General features: G+C 37.2%; 3 protein-coding genes across 11 annotated transcripts in view; 2 read left to right on the top strand and 1 right to left on the bottom strand.

The window, feature by feature from the left end:
- Positions 1-52: 52 nt before the first annotated feature.
- Positions 53-6,009, top strand: LOC144654740 (ankyrin repeat and SOCS box protein 7-like). The gene is made up of 2 exons (XM_078514975.1): positions 53-1,001; positions 3,391-6,009. The coding sequence occupies exons 1-2, from the start codon at positions 161-163 to the stop codon at positions 3,522-3,524; spliced, it is 975 nt and encodes a 324-aa protein (XP_078371101.1). The 5' UTR covers positions 53-160; the 3' UTR covers positions 3,525-6,009.
- A 911-nt stretch (positions 6,010-6,920) lies between these two features.
- The window catches only part of LOC144654855 (ras-related protein Rap-2b-like), a 47,867-nt gene continuing 33,787 nt past the window's right edge, over positions 6,921-21,000 (top strand). The window contains exons 1-2 of one of the 2 annotated variants that reach the window (XM_078515082.1): positions 6,921-7,076; positions 7,158-7,263. The gene's annotated coding sequence lies outside the window, so the exon portion shown is untranslated. The remainder of the gene's footprint in view (positions 7,077-7,157; positions 7,264-21,000) is intronic. The other variant, XM_078515091.1, reaches the window with a different exon arrangement.
- LOC144654669 (neuropeptide FF receptor 1-like) overlaps positions 8,797-21,000 on the bottom strand; it is a 41,210-nt gene continuing 29,006 nt past the window's right edge. For 4 of the 8 annotated variants that reach the window (XM_078514888.1, XM_078514896.1, XM_078514902.1 and 1 more), the window contains 4 exons: positions 15,823-15,990; positions 13,364-13,555; positions 10,505-10,999; positions 8,797-10,143 (listed from right to left, as the gene is read on the bottom strand). In XM_078514888.1, coding sequence (XP_078371014.1) covers positions 9,905-10,143; positions 10,505-10,999; positions 13,364-13,555; positions 15,823-15,967 — 1,071 coding nt within the window. In that variant the 5' untranslated portion in view covers positions 15,968-15,990 and the 3' untranslated portion in view covers positions 8,797-9,904. The other 4 variants (XM_078514929.1, XM_078514879.1, XM_078514919.1 and 1 more) reach the window with 4 other exon arrangements.

Genomic DNA, 21,000 nt, shown 5'->3' on the forward strand with positions numbered 1-21,000 from the left:
CGCGGAACATGAGTACTGCGGCTGTTATTGTGTACATCTGCGCAGTATTTTGGGAAGGAAGTATGGCGTCGAACTTTCGAATGTGTTGTTGACAATGAAATAGAAGATATTGCTTGTTTAGACATTGATCAATATGTTACAGCTTTCTTAGTTATTCATAATGCTACGGAAGCGGCCGAGGAGAAGGGAGAGGACAATGGAAAATCCAATAACTTTGCGACTGAGAGAGGCTGTTGCTAGCGGCAATGTGAAACTTGTACGCGATCTCATCAAAGATGGTGCGTCCGCTAATCAAATGGACGGAAACGGCTGGACTCTGTTGCATCTAGCGGCCAGTAGAGGGAAAGAGCGTGCTCTCAGAGTGCTCCTGGAGAAAGGAGGGGACGCATTTGCGCGAGATTTCGTGGGAGGCTTCACCGCTTTACATTATGCCGCGATGCACGGACGAACAAGAATCGCTAAATTGTTATTAGATTTCAAGGGATTAGACAAAGAAAAGCTTGTCGATGCGAGAAGCGAAGATGGCTGGACGCCACTTCATGTTGCAGCACACTACGGTAGAGATTCATTTGTAGAGCTTCTTCTAGAATCCAAAGGCTACGTGGACGCTTTAAGCGACAAAGGCACGACGGCTCTCCAACTAGCCATCATTCGGGAAAGAACAAGTTCGATTCGGGTTTTATTAAACTGGGGAGCTAACATCGATGTCCAATTCGGATTCCCACTTCGCTATGCCGTTATAAAAGGAAACGTTAATTGTGTTCGAATGCTGGTTGAACACGGCGCTCTTACGAGCATCAAAAGGCCCGAAGATGGCCAGACACCTCTCCATTTAGCAGCGTTGAGAAACAGCGAACCTTTGGCACGTTTGCTGTATAAATTTGGCGCTGATATAAATGTTTTTAACGATGAAGGACTCACGCCTTTGGCGATAGCAAGGATGATGTACAATGTAAACACAGCAGACAAAGGCTGTCTGGATTTTCTCATCAATGTATCAAGTAAGTGTACGCTAAACAAATTTTCAGGGATGACTATATGTTTTTTTCATAATCATTTCCCTGATAATTTGTTTATGTATAGAATATTACATGAGCATGAGTACAATTCACGATTTACTAGAATGAGTAATGCTTTCAGCGTTGTAACTAATAATAATAGTAATAATAGAACTTTAATAGTAATCTCCCCAAAAGGCTTTTCAGAAACTATATTTTACAATAAAAGTAAATCTACTTAACACTAATATTTACAAATAAAATTGAAAACTAAATAAAATAATGATTAAAAGTTTAAAAGAAGATGATCCCTAAGCTTTGATTTAAAAGAGTACAGAGAGTTAACGTTTTTGATTTCAATATCAAGGCTGTTCCAAAGGTTTACAGCTCAGTATGTAAATGTTCTTTGGCCTGCTGCGGTCCTGAACAGTGGAATTTGCAAGCTCTGGTGTTGGCGGGTTTTTCGTACTACAGTACATGTAGCAAGAGGCAAGACGAGGCACTTGTCTCGTCTAGTTACATGTACATGTATTTACCCAAAATTAAAAACAAAATATGTTTTGTTGGGAAAATAATCCCCAGTTGAACAGTTGAAAAGAGTTTCGAGATTCTAGATTTCAAAATTTTCTGGAAGGCATGCCCCCAGAACTAATTTGCAAGATCTTGCCTCGTCTATGGCAAAGGTCTGGTTACGGCCATAGATTTAAAACTTCTCAAAATTGCATGGGCCTTTAGGCAACTGCAATAATTCATAAATCCTAAATTGCACCGGGAGTATGTGAATTTTTTTCTTATAAAAATATTGTAAATCAAAAACATCAATACTCCACAAAAGATTATTTTGTCTTGAACAGAGGGAATAGATGTTGACTCTGTTTTGCATGCAACCAACCACAACAAATAACAAACAACTGTATACTGAACTGTATTTTTTTCCTTTCAACTGGGGTAGTCAATTTACAGTCTGCTGAAAACAGGCAAATGAAATGTCCACATATTATTGGGGTGTTCTGTGAAATGCAAACTCTGAAATTCAACCGTAAACCAAAGATTTACATGTACGCTTTTTGCTGACGTCAATCATCTTAGTGGACCTCTCGGGAAACAGAAGCTCACTGCAATCAGGTCAAAAGGTCAAGTCTTTCCGTTGTGATTGGTAGATTTCGATCCACTTTGTTTGTTTCTGTTTTTCACGGTTTGTTAGCTGTCGCCATAATTGTGACTGACAGCAGCGAAAAATGCAATCCTTTGTTGGATTTTGAATTTCAGAGTTCACATTTCACTGAAAACTGCAATAAAATGAAACCAAAAATCTGCCTTAATACATGTACATGTAACATGTACATGTACATGTCATATGAGTAATAATACCTTTTTACATCTGGAAAGCGCTCTCATTATATACTTATTATGAACAATCAAAATTAAAAAAAAATGTTCAGTATTTTTTTTTAAAAAGTATAATTTGTAAGTTATTATGTACTGTATTGGAAAAGCACCGAAAAACCAATGCTGGTATCTTTGATGTTAGATACCTACATGTACAGCAAGTTCCTTTAACTTCAATGACCTTTACATTGTACATTATATTGTAGGTGTATGTCCATTTGTCAATAATCGTAATCACGATATGGCTCAAAAGAATGAACTTGCTATTATCCGATGCATTGTTTGTTTTTTTTTTATATATATATACCGTATTTTCTCAATTAAACGCCCCGGCGTTTATTTCAAACTTGGCTTGGTGAACTCGGAATTTATTTAAAGCCGGCGTTTAATCGAGGCCCGGCGTTTATAAACGGACTGCAATTTTTGTCAATTTTTCAGATTAATTAATTGTTACCGATCTTCGAGACCAAGGGGCAGTTTGTCAAGGCGAGGCAATTTTTTTTCTTTGTTCTGCTCCGAGAAACTGTCCCTGGGTATCCAGAGATGATTATTTCCCAAAGGTGCATTATTACGGATTGAATAGTTTATGTTGCAATCAAGATTTATAACAAACAGAATATATTTACTTGTTAACTTGACCTCAAATAAACGCCGGGACCTCGAACAAACACCCCCGGCGTTTATTTAAAAACTAGCAATTTTGACCCGGCATTTATACGAGGCCGGCGTTTAATTGGGGTCCGGCGTTTAATCGAGAAAATACGGTAAATTGCTTTTAATGTTTTGAATCACCTTTTATAATAGGCTACGTGTATTTAACATTATGATAGCTGCTGGGACTGCAAGTTTTTTTCACTAGTTGTACAGTGTAAGACCCTGATTGGTGGTTTAGCAAGGTTTTCAAACCTGGAATGTTCTTCTGTCTGTTACCCTTCCAAATGAGGTTTTATAAAAAAGTGTTAATGGTAATTTTCTAATATTTTTTATCTTTTTTTTTCTTTAGAAAATCCAAGAAGCTTACAAGACTCTTGTCGTTTTGTCATTCGGGAGGCACTAGGTGCCAAACGTCTTCCAGATATAGCAAAGCTACCAGTATCAAATATAATGAAGGAGTTTCTTCTTTACAAGTATGACTAATTAATTTGGTTATCACTAGAAACCAACTGGTCCTTGACCATTAACCCATGACCCTTGTGAGACAAGAAGCCCGGGGGGGGGGGGGGGGGGGGTACTCCGGCTTGTAAATGACGGGAATGATTGAATGGAGGCAAAACTCAGGACCCCAAAAAAATCCCTAAGTCGTCCAACATTACCCAAAAAATCCCTGGACCAAAAAATAACCCCCCAAAAAATCCCTTGTCAAATTATCCCAAAATTACCAGGAGGGGCAATAATATAACACAAAGAAAATCATAAAAAAATCGAACGCTTGTGTTTTTTTTTTTTTTCATCATACCATAAATACCCCAAGGCCGCACCAAGGCACTTTATTTTGTTTTTAATACCCAAAAAAATCCCCTATTCAAATCAAGTCACCCAAAAAAATACTTGCCAAATTTTCCAACCCAAAAAAATCACGGAATCGAAAATTTCAAACTTAAAAACATCCTTCGATCATCCCTGTCAATTAAAAGCCGAAGTACCCCCCTGGGGCAAGAAGACTCATGGGATTTCAGGGCTGCTTATGCTTTTGGATGATGGGCACTAGCCTTGAGCTATTTTTAGCGCAGCATTTGAAAGCAAAAAAAAAGTCATAGTACATAAATTCTGCATCATACATTGTACATGTAGAGAGAAAAAAAAAACTTACACTGTTCAATAACATGTTGATTTAACTGTGGAGAGCAGTACTTGATTAATGACAGGAACCTAGCAATTCAAGGATTAACAGAAACAAGTTAATATAATTTATAGTCTCATGTTTTCAGTTTTTGTTCAGATTTGTGTATTTTTGCAAATACATTGGAATCCCGATTTCTTGAACTGTTTCTAAAGAGAAATGAAAATTGGTTTGCAGAATTGCAAATTCAGGGAAAGTCAGATAAAAAACTGAGAAATCGTGGATTGATCAAGAAATTGGGTTTCCACTGTGTACGTATGTATAATTATTTTTGCAACATGGAAGTTTGTGAAAAATAACATTGCTTGCTGGCATTTTTACAGCACATAAAGTTTTATTTCATGTTTTTAGAGGAGAATTTCTTATTTATAAGTCACATTATACATGTAATTTAAATTTGTAACAAAGAAAAACATGGTCACTGGTGGTCACATGATCATAGTTGTCTGGCATGTTTTCATAAAGTTATAAATTATTTTACAAAATTCTTGAAACACTAGTCTTACCATTGCGTTTCATTCAAGATTAGCTTGATTTTTATGTTTTGTTTGTTTGTTTGGAAAGTGTGGCAAATTGTTTTTCTGGGTAATTTGTGGGATTTGTGCAGTGATGCATGCCAAACAAAATATGACTTCTGCTTGACCCTAATCCCAGCTGATAGGTGTGCCATGTATCACGTTCTTTAAAAAACGTGCTGTGTTCAGGCTGCTTATTCAAACAAAAAAAACTAATATTAATGGAGAACAAAAAAATATGATAATAGTGAAGCATGCAAGGTCCAAAACTAGAATGCAAATGAATGAAGGTCAGAAAACATAATCGTGTTTTGAGAGAAATAGAAGAAATCTAGGCGAAGTTTTCCTTGTATGAAAGGGTTTTAGGAAATTGGTCTATTAGGAAAATCGTCCACCATTTCTGTTTGTTTGTCTGAGTCTTGTCTGAGTCGTGACGTCACTTGTGCGCTTCGCTACTATTTAAGTGTACTTGTATGGCTTTTGATGTGACTTGTAGTTGTTGCAACTTACTCATCAGCTTTATATTCATGTAGATTTGCTATGTGTTAAAAGTATAATATATATATGTTGTACATAATTTAAACAATCGGTCCTGTCATATGGTTGCAATGGTAGGATAAAAATCCCCCCTCCTCCAGTTTTGGACCGTTTTATTTGTTTTGGAGGGGGGTGGGGTTGGGCAAAAAAATTTCTGGGGTGGGTGGGGTTGGGGTGTGGGAGAGATAACAAAGCAAAAAACCCGCAAAAGCAGTAACTATTAAAAACCAAAAAGTACTTTAGTTAGTATTATATAGTATAGTCGAAGATGTTTTATGTAGCTTTACATTGTACATGCATGTAGATCTATTTATTTTTATTGATTTCAGGAAATAATTACCAAATTACTAAGGAGTTTTATCAACTTGACTAGCACATTGTTTACTTTTTATCTCATGTTAAACTCGTTTGCTTTTCTTGCATCATTTCATTAATATTAACTTGTAATTTTTTTATTCCATTTCAATGCATAATTTGATATCATTTTTTCCCAAGTTTTCAAAGATACATGTAAACAAAAATACATTCTTTGACACATTAGGATTTTTTTTAATAATTAACTATTATAATTTTTTCTAGTGTTGTTGTTGATGAAGTTGTAACATATTTTTTATCTAGAGCGCCATTGATGTTTGTAATTTTATTTTATTTAAATTTCTTGGTGATTATACAATAAATATTGATTGAAGGGGTTGAAATAAATCAATAAAAAATTATATATGATGAAAAAGTGTACATAATCATTACGTTGTGTTTGTTAAGAAAACCGTCATCCATGATCAGTTGATATGAAAGTCTGTGGTCTAAAAGACCTCTTTAGCTTTGTTTGTTTGTTGTTCCATCTCAGACCATGTGATGCTACCCTTAAAAATTGTGTCCTTCAAATTCAAGTAAATTCTGATTTTCGTGGAAATTAATAAATAATTTCCAGACGGACAAAGGAACAATTTTCTGGAGAGCATCACATGATCTGAAATGGGCAATAGGCCATTTCCAAGATACCCTTTGCAAATGAAAATGTGATGAGTTTGATTTGCATTAAAATGGACCCGTTGGTGAAACTCATTTTCATATGAATGATTTCGCGCGTAGCCTCAATTTGAAACAGGCAAAGGGTAACTCGGAAATGGCCTATTTATATGCTTAGCTAAAGAGGTCTAACTCTATCACTAACCGAATGCTTGGAACAGGCTAGGGATCGATAAGGGTTTGCTGTACTGTCTTTTCTTCACACTTCACACATCCAGCAATAGAAAGTAAGAGATTTTGATCATATTACAGCTTTGTTTACACGTACGATCCTCAGGTTTGCAGTTTTCTTTTACCTAAATCTGCTCCTCGCACCAATAACACCATTGTCGCATGAAAGTGTTGTTGTTATTGGGGGGAGGAGGGGCTAGGACAGGGGAGCGGGAAGGGAGAAGAAAAAAGCGGTAAGTCGGATTCTTAAGCTGATGAAAACCAAGTGAAATTGGGAAGAATTTCGTAACATAACATAATATGTTGCAAACAGCACGAAGACGGGAGATATCCAAAAGTAAAAGGAACGGGATGTGGGAAGTTTCAAATGATCCCCCAATCCGCGTTCTTCACCCGCAAAGGCTCATTGTTATCATGCGTGCCATGATGATGTCATGAATTGTCGCTTGACAACCGCGAGGAATTTCAGTAAACATGTTGACTTTCTTATGAGTAGCAAGCTGTGATTACTTCTGTGAGTGAAGTTTGCTTCAAGCCTTGTTAATTTCGTTTTTTCTTTCTCTAACTTCGATCCTAGCAGACGATTGGATCATTGAGGTAACTTCTGCACAAAGAAATTATTCTTTTAACCAAACAACTCGCTAACTTTGATCATAGTTTGTCAAATCTTCTTGGTAGATCCACCATACTTGCAGAAACTACAGGGAAGCGAAACTTACAGAAATTCAAAGAAGTCGGCGCTATGAACGGGAGAATAAAAGCAAAGATGAAACACAAACCAATGGTAAGTAAATAATAGAAATTTTCGTACTCAATTTTCGTTAAGAAGGGTTTTATAATTTTATATTTACTTTTTTGCCGCGGCGCGGCGAAAATTTTTTGTAAGATTTTTACTTGCGTTTCTTAATTCGCTCCAAATTGTCGATCAGTTGAATTTTTTTCGTATTCACTAACTAGCTGCTTTTTGAGTGAACAGTTTCCAAAGCAATAAACAAGGAAAACCGCTCAAAGGATTATTAATAAAGCTTTCTCGCAAAAAGTAGTTCAGTCTTGTCTCAAGTTTTACACTGTAGTTGTTTTCGGTTCTCTCGAAATGTGCATGGAGTTTTCAACATAATTATTTTATACAAGGTTGCAAGTTACTTCAGCTTCCAGTACTGCAAATATATTTGCACATTTCGGAAAAGATCGAAAGTTTCGTTCGCCGTTTTGAAAAAGCTTGACAAAAATATCAGTTGAAACGGTTTGTATATAACAAAAATCTGATTGATTGCAAATTCAACATATTTAAAACTTGGAAATCTGTTTTATCGATCAAACGCAAATGAAAAAAATGTCAATAAAAATAAGCCAGGAACCCTTTCATTTTCGTTGATATATTTGTTGGTATACTTGACTACTTCCCAAATTTCAACCTTAGGGAAGCTAAAAGTGGCTCTGCTCGCCGGGTGAACTAAAAGGGCCCATTTACATGGAAAGAGGATGATCCTAGCACAAGGATCATCCTCCTTTCATGTAAAATGGAATGATCCTAGTGCTAGGATCATCCGAGCGCCATATGTTTTGATCTTTCAGTTTACATGCGAATGGTTGCATTTGGCCCTAACGCTAGGATCATCCTAACGCTAGGATCATCCCTCATCCCAGATAGGATCATCCTAGCGCTAGGATGATCCTAGCGTTAGGGCCAAATGCAACCATTCACATGTAAACTGAAAGCTCAAAACATATGGCGCTCAAATGATCCTAGTACTAGGATGATCCTAGCACTAGGATCATTCCATTTTACATGAAAGGAGGATGATCCTTGTGCTAGGATCATCCTCTTTGCACGAAGCTGGCAAATAGCTTTTCTAGTTTAGGGCTGCACGTGAATAAATTAAAACAAAGTCCGTTATGTTGTGTTGGCGGCCAAAATTATTAGGCATGAAAAATATAATGGTATCTTTTTGGAGTCAAAACAAAGAAAGCTTGAGCCACGCGTAGATTGGTCTTCTTCAGGAGAGCATCTATTCCTTTCATACTGGAGAGCCTTCCAGGGTAAAATCTACCAGTTTTTAGCTCGTATAGTAATTTTCACAACCCATTTGTTTTACTGATAGAAATAAATAGATCACAAATAAGAAATAATTGCACAACGAATCAACCATAAGGAATCTAAGTGGTTAGAGCATCCGTTCTAGAACACGGAGGGTCGTGGGTTCTAATCCCATCTGGTGCTCAGAATTTTTTTCTGAGTTTCCTTATGATTGATTTGTTGTGCAATTATTTCTTCCTTTTGTTTTAACACACGAAAATGAAAATGATCAACTTTTGAGGATAAAATAGTTCATTGTTATTTATTTGATGAGACACTAAATATATACAAGGCTTTGTCTCTACTTGACAACATTTTCCGTAAAACTAAGTCAATAGCTTAAAATAACCAGGCATTCAGTTTAACTGCGTCTATATACAAACAGTATGCATTAAAGTGCACTATTCGCGGCATCTGTACAGGAAATTATTATCTTGTTGAAAGCTAGGCTTCTTTTTGCATTCCTAGGTTTTCGTTTTCTCCGTTTAGATCATTACAGACTTATTCGGTTCTAATACCTCTCTTGATGTTAAAACCTTATTAAAGGGATTTTCTTTTTTTTTTACCTTAATAAGAAAAATGTTTAACAGGATGCATTATTTAATTTTAAGAAAAATGTTTAACAGGATGCATTATTTAATTTTAAGAAAAATGTTTAACAGGATGCATTATTTAATTTTGGCATGTATACTACAGTAGTAATCAACATATAATTTGGCTTACTGTCCCAAATTCTCTAGCTACCATTTTATGCTTTTTGCTGGCTTTCGATGGATGTTGTACGTAAATAGTTATTTGTTCACGGTTTTATATCGGTCCGTCCACTCCGCAGGATCGGACCAGTGTTCTGAAATATGATGTGCCCAGCATTAAAATGTTTCTTGTGAAAATCTTATGTCTTTGGATCACAGCATACCCAAGCTTTACTTTCACCGGGCATTGTGGTGTAAATCCAAAAAGTACATGTCGTGCTTCCATTGACTCAGGAAGCATGTAACTGCCATTTTTATCATTCCACGTCCTGCACTAACTGTAAAACATTATTGAAACTTTGCAAACCGTTCGGCAACGTTCAGCTATCAAAAGCTATTTAGGTTGTTCCCGGACTTGTCAGCGTTGTGTGACTGTGTTACATCCTGTCACTTTAATAACATACTCTTTCTGATATGATGCTCGCCCAGGACAACCCTGTCTATGGTATGTTTCAGACTCCTTCAAAAACTGCAACGTAAACACTACAAAATATTATCGTCGCCTTTCTTCAACGTTTGCGTTTAGCTCATAAGACAACCATCTTCGCCCAGGGCCGTACGCCCTACACAGTGTCATGCAATCACGTCCTGTCACGTCATACTTTTGTCGGTACAGTGTGATGATTAATAGTAGACTGTACATTTGGCTCAGATGAGGACGTGGACGAATGTTGTCTGGTCCATGAGTTGAATCTATTGCACTGCAAAATTTTCTTGAATCCTTTGGAGAACTGCTCACTAAGGCACCAGTAAATGATGGGGTTTATGCAACTATTGAAGAAATTAACCACCTGTGTAAAGCTGAGTAGTGTAAAGAAGTAAAACGGCGGATCTCCTAGAAAACAAAATGCAAGAAAAACGTTAAAAAGCTCTGTTTTTTTACACATCATTTTTGTCATTACAATGCTATGAATGACAAATTAGAGTCTGATTTCGGCGGGAAATTTAAGAAACTATAAAATTCGTCCCAAAGCACTCAGGGTCTTCCAAACATCATAGCGCCGAAATGGATTCTACAACCTCTAAATACAGTGTTTGATTAGCAAGTCGAAAGATGGATATCGATAGAAAGCCGCTATGCACGTAACGCTGAAAGCGGGTGGAACAATGGAAGGGCAAGTAAAGGTTGTTGTTGTTGTTTTTGTTGTCCTCCAAAACCTAAGGGAGACTGGTATTACCATAACAATATAAATTACCTGTTAGGCCAAAGTCCAGCCACAAGAACATGGCATACGTAGGCATCATACAAATCGCATAGCACAACACAACAATGACCATCATCTTGAGAACGTTCCGTTTCCTTTTGTGGTTTTTGGGGTCCTCTGACACACCGCTGCCTGGACAATTTTCATCTCGATCATTCTTCCACAGTTTGAATATCATCCTCGTATAAGCTGGGGCAATAAATAACAAAGGCAGCAGATAGCAGGCCAGGAACAGAAGAAGCGAGTATGCTTTTCTTAGTGTTGGCGTTGGGAAGATTTCCACGCACCCGAATGGTGGTGCAAGCGTGTAAGCCCCCACTTCTGGCAAGGCCACCAGGAAGGAGGTCATTGAAACGACCGCTATTGCAAGCTTGGCTTGAAATTTTGATAGCGGTGGTGTGAACGGGAGACAGATTGCACGGTAACGTTCAATGGTGATGGCTACCAGCGAACCAGTGGATGCGCTGAGATTCATTACCTGCAAGGCTAAACAAAGAGAAAACTCGATGAACAAAACTAGCTTAACTGATAAACACCATTGTCCTCGAAGATGAGGTTAAAAATCCCCAAGGACATACCCCGTGGGGGATACTCAAAAACGTTTTATACCTTTTACTGGAAAAAGGTACCCCTTTCATATATCTGAAAGACATGGCATAGACTTAAACCACGGATTCCGAACCCCTTTGTATACCTCAACTTGTGAAATCCCTACCCTTTTTTATACCATGCCATAGAAAATATAGCCAATCAGAATTCAGAAAAGCCGTTGTATATTCGACGGTATTCAACTCAACATTCCCATCGTGCGCTGCGATCTTATTCTCGACGAAATTTAGTAAGCGTATTTTCTATGGCATGGTATAAAATAGTTACACAACACTTTCTCGTGGTATACTATGGAATATCCCACTTGTCACTTGTATTTTCTTGGTATACACACTCGCCTAAAGGCTCGTGTGTATACCGAAAAAATACAAGTGACTCGTGGGATATTCCATAGTATACCACTCGAAAGCGTTGCATAACTAGTATATATACCTGAAGCCTAAAAAAGGTGCTCCTTTCGGGCGGAGCCTCCCCGTATAGCCCCCCCCCCCCCCCCCCACTCGGGACATACATTCACTCTTAAGCCCTGTAATCAATATGTAATTTCCTCTTGCAATGGCGATACATTGTTAAACAGATAGATGACGAGAAAGGGAAGGATTATCAAATCGTGAATTATTACAATGCAATTGTCATTATTTCTTTTACGTCGGTATTCTCCGTGCCTTTATTTTGCGTTATATGTAAATTTACGTTGTCGATTTTTTTTTCTTTACAATGTGTTGCTCACCTACCCCTCCCAAACCTAACATTAACCCTTACTTATCGCTTTGGGCAAAATGTTAGGTTTGGGGAGGGGTAGGTGAGCAGTTTCCCCAGAAACCTAAATTGATCCGCATTGAGTGTGTACTTAGGACCTTAACTCGGAAACGGTGATCTTAATTGCGCTTTTTTGCTTATCTACGTCTATGTACAAAAATACATAAACCCTTGGTAACAGAGCTCAAGATACTCAAAAAAAGTAGCCAAGTTAGATAAAAAAAGAAAAAGAGAAAAAAAAGATTGGTTAAGATGTGAGAAGATTAAGATGGATTAAGGCGAGCTACTCGAAGTTAACTTTAACTCAAGATTGATTTTGTGTTGTTAGTGGAGCAGCACTCATATCTGATTTCGTGCTGTAACTGAATTCACCTCATCTTAACAAAGAAATCATGTTGACAAAATTTATACGCTGATTTAAACTAAAATATTCGTGAAAAAATGTTAAATGTTGAAGAAATCTCGACATTGATTATTAACTAAACGTTTGTCAGAATGAAATGTTTGGTATTTGTCTGCAAAGCATGATTTTTGTTATTTCCCACAGTCAGATAAAAAGGTTTATGCCTGTTTATTTAATCCTCTATCCGGATTTTTTTTAAAATTTGTTTCTATTTTTAATATTAACAGTTTCTTGGAATAATCTTATTCTTGGTACTCAGTTACTTATTAATTTTTTTTTTCGGAACACTTTATATTGCAGTAAAAATAATTATACGATTTGTATCAGCATGGCAACGAATGCAATATAAAAATTGTCAGACGATAAGAACATTATAGACCAGGATATAAGCGTAGTCAAGTAAGCTCTTTGACAGTTATGACCAGCTTATGAATGTGGTCTGTTGTTGACTGATAAGATTTCAGTCTGGTAAATAACTGCCATAACAAATGATAATATACACAAATGAGAGTGCAAGAGGCGCGCAGTGTCAACAAACACGACCTTTAGTCTGTGTCTTTATCCGAAAAATTGAGGCACTTTAATACCACAATAAGAAAACCTAACCCAAAGCATGATTCGACCGTCTCATTGCCATTTTCGAGAACACTTTACGAAATGAACAGTTACTGGTTATCGTGCTCTTAAAAGAGACCGCAAGTAGCTATATATTACATTTATTTAAGGAACGCCTTTTGTTATCACTCTTTTAAGAAGGAATGTCGCCGTATTGACCTGTTTATCAGTGAGTGCAAGCATGCGGAACATCGGTATTTACTTGTTGTAGAGATAAAAATGCATTAGATAGGAATACGTTTTCTTGAAAAACACACCAGTACTCACTGTTTAGCTCTCATTAAGAAAGCTCGGTGTTGCTGGTAAATTCTTAAAATTCCGGTAAAATGTATATTGCGTTCCCCACCCCCACCCACCCTCCGGCTCCATCCCACCCTTCCCTACAAGTTCATTTCTGGAAATTCAGTAATCGACTGCATTTAATTTTACGACTTCACTAATTCTATTTTACTTATATTACTCACTCGGCATTGTCTTGCACCAGAAGATTCCAAAAGGCCAGGACTTCAACTGATTGTAAATCAATGTGAAAGGAATGTTGAACAAGCACACCAGAATATCCCACACTGCCAAGTTCACAAGAAACAAGTTCATGGCAGTTTGCATTCTTTGGTTTCTATACACTACAGCGCAAACCATGACGTTACCAACAGATCCTGAGTAGGAAAAGAGAAAACAAAAAACATATACATCAGTCTAGAACTCAAAATATTGGAACTCAGTTCCCCTTCCTCGCTGGTGAAGAAAACCAATTATTAGATTGTATAATGTTACCTGTAACTACATTCGCACTAAACAAGAAGCAAACAAACAAAAGAAAACTGAATTTACATTGCAACTCGTGATTCCAATGAAGAAATACTCTACTTGACCAATACATCCAGTCGGGAAAATGTTAACATCCTAAACATCTAAGACTCAATGATTATTATATTTTTTTAACAAGCCCATTGACATCTTTTCTTGATCCAGTTTTAATTAATACAGTGTGCGTTTTATCAGATAAATCATTCGAATTGAAATAGTTCTATTTTATCAAAAATAAGAAAACCTTGAATTACTTTGCGATAAAATATTTTATGTTTCATACACAGTCGCTTCGCGACTACTGTATGATGAAATGACAGTGTTTTAACTCGACGCTAAAACTGTATACTTTTTGTCTTATTTATAACGTATAACTTTTGAATCTTAAGTAGTCGTTACTCAGTATCCATAACCATAGATGCGAGTTTAGTTATTCCTAATTGCATGTTTTAATTTCCAATTGTTTGCACTAGAAAACATCTGTGCTATGAACTTCCTAGTACATCCCTATTTTTATCATTTCCCGTAACACTTAAATGTTCCCATCTGACAGCTATATTTTTGGAAAACAAATATTTGTAGTTTAAACAAAGTAAATCGATTAACAAAATATTTGTAGTTTAAACAAAGTGAATTGATTAGCATTCAACACCTCGTTTACTAATGGTCTGGCATCACGCAGACATTGTTTTTCTTTCTGCGCTTTTTGTTTTTAATAACAGATCCGTAAAAACTAAGTTACACAAAAATGATAGAAGTTTGATTTACGAACTGACTACGTGTGATTTCTCTAATTTATGTTCAACAATGATATGTGGAAACTATTTTAACAGTAGTTGGTCATTAGTATATCTATAAATTTACTTGAGAAACAATTTGCATTTTGTCAACAATTTCAAGGGTCATAGAAGAACCAAGGTTAAATGGCAACGTCAAATTCACAACTTTGAATACACTTTGAGATATGAAAACACCGTTTTATTTTGTAAATTAACATAGCAGTGTCTCTTGTCTTCCTGAATTTCACTCACTTTCAGTTTCCCTTTGTGGCAGTGTCAATGCTTTCATCACAGTTAGTACTTAATTATCACGTTTTAAAAAGCTGACAAAGTCAGTGATGGAGCGATTGGAATGCGGTATTGCTTTATAACGACGTCCCAAAGACCAAGGCGGACAACTCTCCTACAAAGCTTATCAAATTATACACCCATGAAAAATTATAAACAAGGAAACTTTGTATTTTAATTTACCACTTATTTATCAGATCTATGCGTGAGCACCAATTAGGACGAGTTTTTGTTTAGTATGCCGTGCCGAGCGACTCTATTCTACTTCTGTGACATTTCCTTTGTTTAAACAGCTAATCGCTGTTCACGCTGGGCAGTGGAAATAAAATTCAAATCATGTCCACGGAAGAGAAAGAAGTTAAGACATTTGAACTGTCAGAAAACTGGTATTGACAGTGCAAATAAAAGTTACCCTTCGCCTATTTTCCACACGCCTTTCTTTGCACTGCTTCCCAACTGACTAACCGAACTCCTGGACGAAGCTAACTAATTGTTTGACCCTATTAAAATTTGTTATTTAGATAAAATTTCTCAGATTAGAATTTTCATATCATTCAAATGACTACTTTTCGCATTTCAGAGGGAAAACTGAAGAGGATCTCGCGATTGTCTTTTGCCTACTTTATGTGATGCTCACGGTCGAATAAATAGACCTCAATCGGATAGCTTAACAGCTTAGCACCATTTCTCAAACCACAGATGAACAAAAATCCAAATTGATCGGCTTACTGGTTTATTCAATTTAGCCAATCCCACCTGAAACTCCGTTGGACGTATAAAGTAGGAAAGGATTTGCTGTGGGCTTCCCTCGTGCCCACACGGAACTAAAAATCGTGTAGTTTAAATTGTTTGCTTTTAATTAGCCCTTAAACGTTATTCGACTCATCTGCATTCTGGATGTGACAGTGAACCAAATCAAATCTGTGTTTAAGAAGAGAGAAAGTGCCCAAAGTGATGAAAGTATATTGGTAACTCTTTGAAATAAACTTATTCGGATGGATGACGGCAAAACGCCAAAAGCAATAACTCGTCAATTTTAATTTACTTACCCACAAGAACTATGATGCATCCTATAGTCCAGCGAAGAATAATGGCCCATAGTGGATCGTACACCACGAATACAGGTGCCGGCGGTGGCGCTGTTGCTGTTACATTGCTAATGTTCTTTGCAGCGATAGTCGAAGTAAAATCCATCTTGGAATTGGAAGCGATGAGCTCTGTTTGAACAGTAACAGACAATACCTTCATTAGCTAATCATTTCCTGACCAAAGGCGAATAAACACTGGGTCATCGTTGAAAACGTGACCTAAATGAGATTTCGTTTGATCAGTAAATGTCACTTTTCTGAGACGTATGTATTAAATTACTTCTTCCAGCGCTCTCGCTCATTAGCTTAACTTGACGTGTTTGATAGCGGTTTTTTAACAAAAGTCATATTATTTGCGGGCACGATGTGTGACTGATATTCTATGATTTGTACTGCACTTAGCTCTTGCGTGTTGTGGGACATCCTAAAATCATTTGTCTTCCCATCAATCGATTGACAAACGTTTACATGCGATCAGTTTGCTCACGAACCCAACAAAAGTCAATTCGATGGCATGTGATTGACGGAAAATTACATACCAAAACATTCCTTGCGAAGAGAGAAGCGTGCCTCAAGGATCAGCTATTAAATCCGATTACTGTACAACAGGAATTATGCAAAACCCAAGAGAAGAAGCCTTCCTTCTAACTCTCAGCTCGGACGTTCGTTTGGGTTAAATCTTTTGGCAGAATTACAGGTTATCTTGAGAACAATGCTCTCATCCTATAAGCTGGGTCTTTTGCTCTCATCCCGAGTTGTGTTTGAGTAGAAATGCGCCAAACACCGTGACGTCATAACAGGGGGCAAAGAAAACGTTCGATCATTTCTTTTGTAGTGTCTTTCTTATTGCAAATACCAAACACAGTGGGAAAACAGAAAACATTGGCCTCGCTAGAAGCGCTTTGAGCTGTTCACGAGAATGCCATTTTTAACTTAACGCATAGTGAACAATTCAACAAATTCAGTTTGAGACAATAAGTCGAATGTTTTTTACTAAATTATACCTTGCCTCTCAAGTGGTTTATTGAGCCAGAAACCGCGATTTGCATTTGACTGCTAAACAGAAGTTAAGTTACAATGGTCTTAATCTGTCTTGAATATAAAACGTTTTGAGGACAATGAAGGAGGTTTTGTGTATATGTAGCTCTGGTTGTTTTTCATTGTGACACAAAGACGTGTAGACGACACCGAAGCACATTCTTGCATTGGACAGAAAACTTCATTGGAACTTACAAGAATTCGAAACTGAACATTTTTTACTCAGATGTTTAGCTTTCATTGTTTTCGTTTAACGATCATCAATAGACAAAACATTTATAAGTTGAGGCTCTACAAAAATACTTTACACAAAGCAACTGATTATCTCGTTTACGTATTGACTTTTTAAACAGGTAAATTTCAGGAGTGCTGCTATATCATAACAAACTTATGATACCTTTCATTTCTTTGTGTTTCCTTCTGTACTCCAGATGTTGTTTTTGTCTTCGTATGGAATTTGTTATCTCGATTTTTTCTTCACTACAATCAACTTTTGAGCACCAACCACTTGAGAGGGCGACTATGTAATTCAGTTGGCCATGCGTAGCCAGTAAACATTGAACTCAGAGGTGTTCGACCGGAATGCTTTTATAATCAAACAAAACCCCCAAACCTCCCAGGAAATTAAACGACTTCCGACAAGCTTTGGACCATGGTTGGAAAGAAGAAGTAAAACGTGCTGAAAACGAGACAATTGTTACGTCATGCTCACGTAACGGGATTGTCACCTTGGGACGTTGCTAATACCTCTTTATAACTGCTTTTAACGCCTCAGTTTTGAGAATTAAGCAACATAGCCAACCTGCGTCACGCATTAAGGTGACGTGAGACCAATATTTGACCATATTTGTTGTGGTAGAAGAAGTTGTTTTTGAATTCCATTGAAATGATTTTCCACAGTACGTGATGGAGAGCGAAGGCCAGCAGGGTCGATCGACAAAAACGTGATTTGAATTGTTTTATTCTGCTTCAAGACCACCTTCACGCGTTCATTTGTTAGCGAGTTTTGCGAGGTAAACTGCGGCAAAAAAAAAGCAAACAAGCACGATCGAAGCGGGCACGCTGGCGGGTAAGAAACGGAGACGGGTAATTTCCGTGTAGAATTAAACAGCATTTAGTGTGGTGTAGAAAGAACTTAGGTGTATGATTACCAGTGCTGATAAAGGACTGATCAGGAAATAACAGATGTCACGAGTTAACGGTGCATATGAAAAGGGCCACGCAACGGACATGTGCAGGGTTCGTTTCAAGGGAACGCTTGTCTGAAATTACAAAGCCGACTGTTGGTAGCGTGATTACAAATACTGAACTGTAGTAGCACTTAGGGACATACTTTGAAAGCAAATTTGTGCTTCGTGATCACAGGTGTATCTTTTTCCGCGCAATTCGCTTTAATACCTACGAGCGTGCTTTTTTTGAGTTTATCAGGCCTAGTGTGGCATAGCTATGGTATGTCTAGTCACTTATAAGATGCTACATACGATATCACAAAAAAAAAAAAATCTTAAATGTAATCCACGCGTAATTAGAAACTTAGCTTTGCAGCCATGTATTCATTGTCAAGTGCATTTTCGGCTATCTTGGTAGGACATGTGACAGTGCTCAGTCAAAGTGCAGTAAAATTGTCTATTTATGAACAAGGGAAATTCGTATCCTAAACCAAACATTGGTTTTGAATAAAGATATTCTTCATTATGAAACAGTTATTTAACTATCTCAACTTTTAAGTTAAACGTTTTAAACAACTTGGCAGAATAACTTTGTGAGCATAAGTCGAAGTAAAACAAAGATATCTTTGTTGTTTTCGTTGATAAAAGAAGAACTTGACTACATTTCTTCAACTAAATATAAATGACAATAATGAAAAGACTAGAAACTACGGGAAGCCCTTGGCCATCAAAGGTCATTGAGTTCAAAATGGAATCAGTCAATGGTTGGCTTACCCATGAATGGTTGGCTTACCCATGGACTCTAAAAATACAGCAATTAGTTTATCAGTTATCAATATAAATCGGGCGGAAAACCACTTGGGATGCACTTAACATTAAGTTTGAGCATTTTAAAATAACTTAATATAGTCTTCTTCTCATTGGCTGACTTTCTTAACCCCAACGTTTAACGCCGTTAAAATAAATCACTAAAAGAACCTGCTAGCTACCAGACTGAGTTTCGACGGAAAGGCGCCTCTCTTCTTGATCCGATTCTAGTGACAGGAAATGAGGCAAAATCGGCAATTTTTATTTTTATTTTTTATCGCGGAATTTGAATACTTTCATGTAAAACATTTCTTCTCGTATCAATCTATACTTTCTGGAATTTAACGTTTCTTAATGAAATTCTTATGCCACTACATGTCCTTTTCAAGTCAGGGCGGAGGATTCATGCAGAGGACTCGTATTAAAGCAGTTTGCGTGAACAAGTTCGCACCCACGATATCGTGATAAATCGAGGCTATTCTACACTCGTTATCTCCTCACAGTGAAGCGTTTGATTACTATCTCTTGAAAGATCTAAAAAAGAACGTCTAAAAAAATAAAATCGCCTTATGGTCGCCATGCAATTAAGTTATTTTGGTAGATTTTCAAAATGACGAGAGCTATCAGCCCTGCGACACAATTAAATGGATCTTTTCTTTCGTTGTTTAGTTTTGCGTTGTAAAAACGTTACACTGCACGCCATTCACTTTAGTAGTGTGTGGTAAAATAATTAAGTCACTTGCAGTTCGCGTGCATGTGATACGATAAAGCTTACCACAGGCATCTTTTGCGGCAACTTTAAAAAACCTTGCACTGAATCGAGCACAGTTTGAGAGATCTGCAAATCTTTGAATTGTGTGTGGCCCAGCTCGCACACCTTATCAGAAAGTTTTACCCAGATCGATAAGAAACTAGTGAAAAGAACTTATGATCAACAGAGGAAAAAAACACTTAGCACAGCCACGAATATAAGTGGGCCGACTATCCTGTAGTTTCATGAGACTTGCATCGCAACGGATGTTTCGTTTCTAACGTAACGTTAAGTAAATTGAGCTAAGCAGTTTTTCAAATAAACTGTTTCAATGGTTAAATCGAGATAAAACTTAATTAGTGATATAACATATACATGGCTAAATGTTTATAATATAATGTGTGTTAGTATAAGGCTCCTTAAATAAATGGCCAGTGAGTAAACAGAAACGACACAGTGTATTGGCTGACGAAAAGCACTTTGCACTTTCTATCAAGATTAAAGCAAACAGCAAATATTCTTCAGAACGATTATGGTGTCTTGTCAATGCGGCTTTTTCATTTCACGGAAGATGTTTATACGATGGCAGGAATGCTTTCATACAGACAGGGGGGGGGAAGAAACTTTCATTTCATAACGCTGTGTCATGGATCGAGCAGCGACAGCTAGGAATGCTGAGAGGAAGATGAGGTAAAGAAGGAATAGCATATAACATACAGAACACAGAAGTATGCACAAACTTTGGTTCTAACTAGTGTCTTGAAGTTGCTTCTTGATAACGCACTCGTTTGTTTAAGTATTCGTGGTCGACAAACGTGTCTGTCGTCTCCCTGCATGAGGTTAGTTTATAACAAGGCTAAGAGCAAAACTGTCAACTAGAACCTTAAGAAAAGATTATCGTGTATAGGAGTTCATCAAAAGTAAACGCATTTACCTGCGTGTGATCCAAGTTAGTTCGTGCTTGATCGTGGCGCGGACAGCAATAAATTACTGCGGGAATCCGTTCATCGTTTTGCCAAGTTAATTAACATTTCTCGTTACTTTGTTTGCGTGCATTCCAGACAGGGTCACGAAACGAACTACAACTATACTTAACTTTTGTCAATTAAGTAGGACATCAGAATACTGACAGTCACTCCATTCATCCAGAATTGAGTCGGCGATCGCCCCCTAAAATGACACATCTTCTGGACCAGCTGTTCAGCAAAAGTTGCTAGTAGAAAAATTTTGGCTAGAAAAATAGCGTGTGAAATCCTTCCTTCTATGTGAAATAATTCCGTTGTTTTAATATGACTTTGATAACCTCTCCAAAATGTCTGCAGACGAATGCAGAATGCCTTATGAAGGTCAGGTCTGTTTGACCTTATCTACGGT

This window comes from Oculina patagonica, chromosome 1, assembly GCF_052425735.1.
Source record: "Oculina patagonica isolate OP01 chromosome 1, crgOcupat, whole genome shotgun sequence".
Classification (NCBI taxonomy): domain Eukaryota; kingdom Metazoa; phylum Cnidaria; class Anthozoa; order Scleractinia; family Oculinidae; genus Oculina; species Oculina patagonica.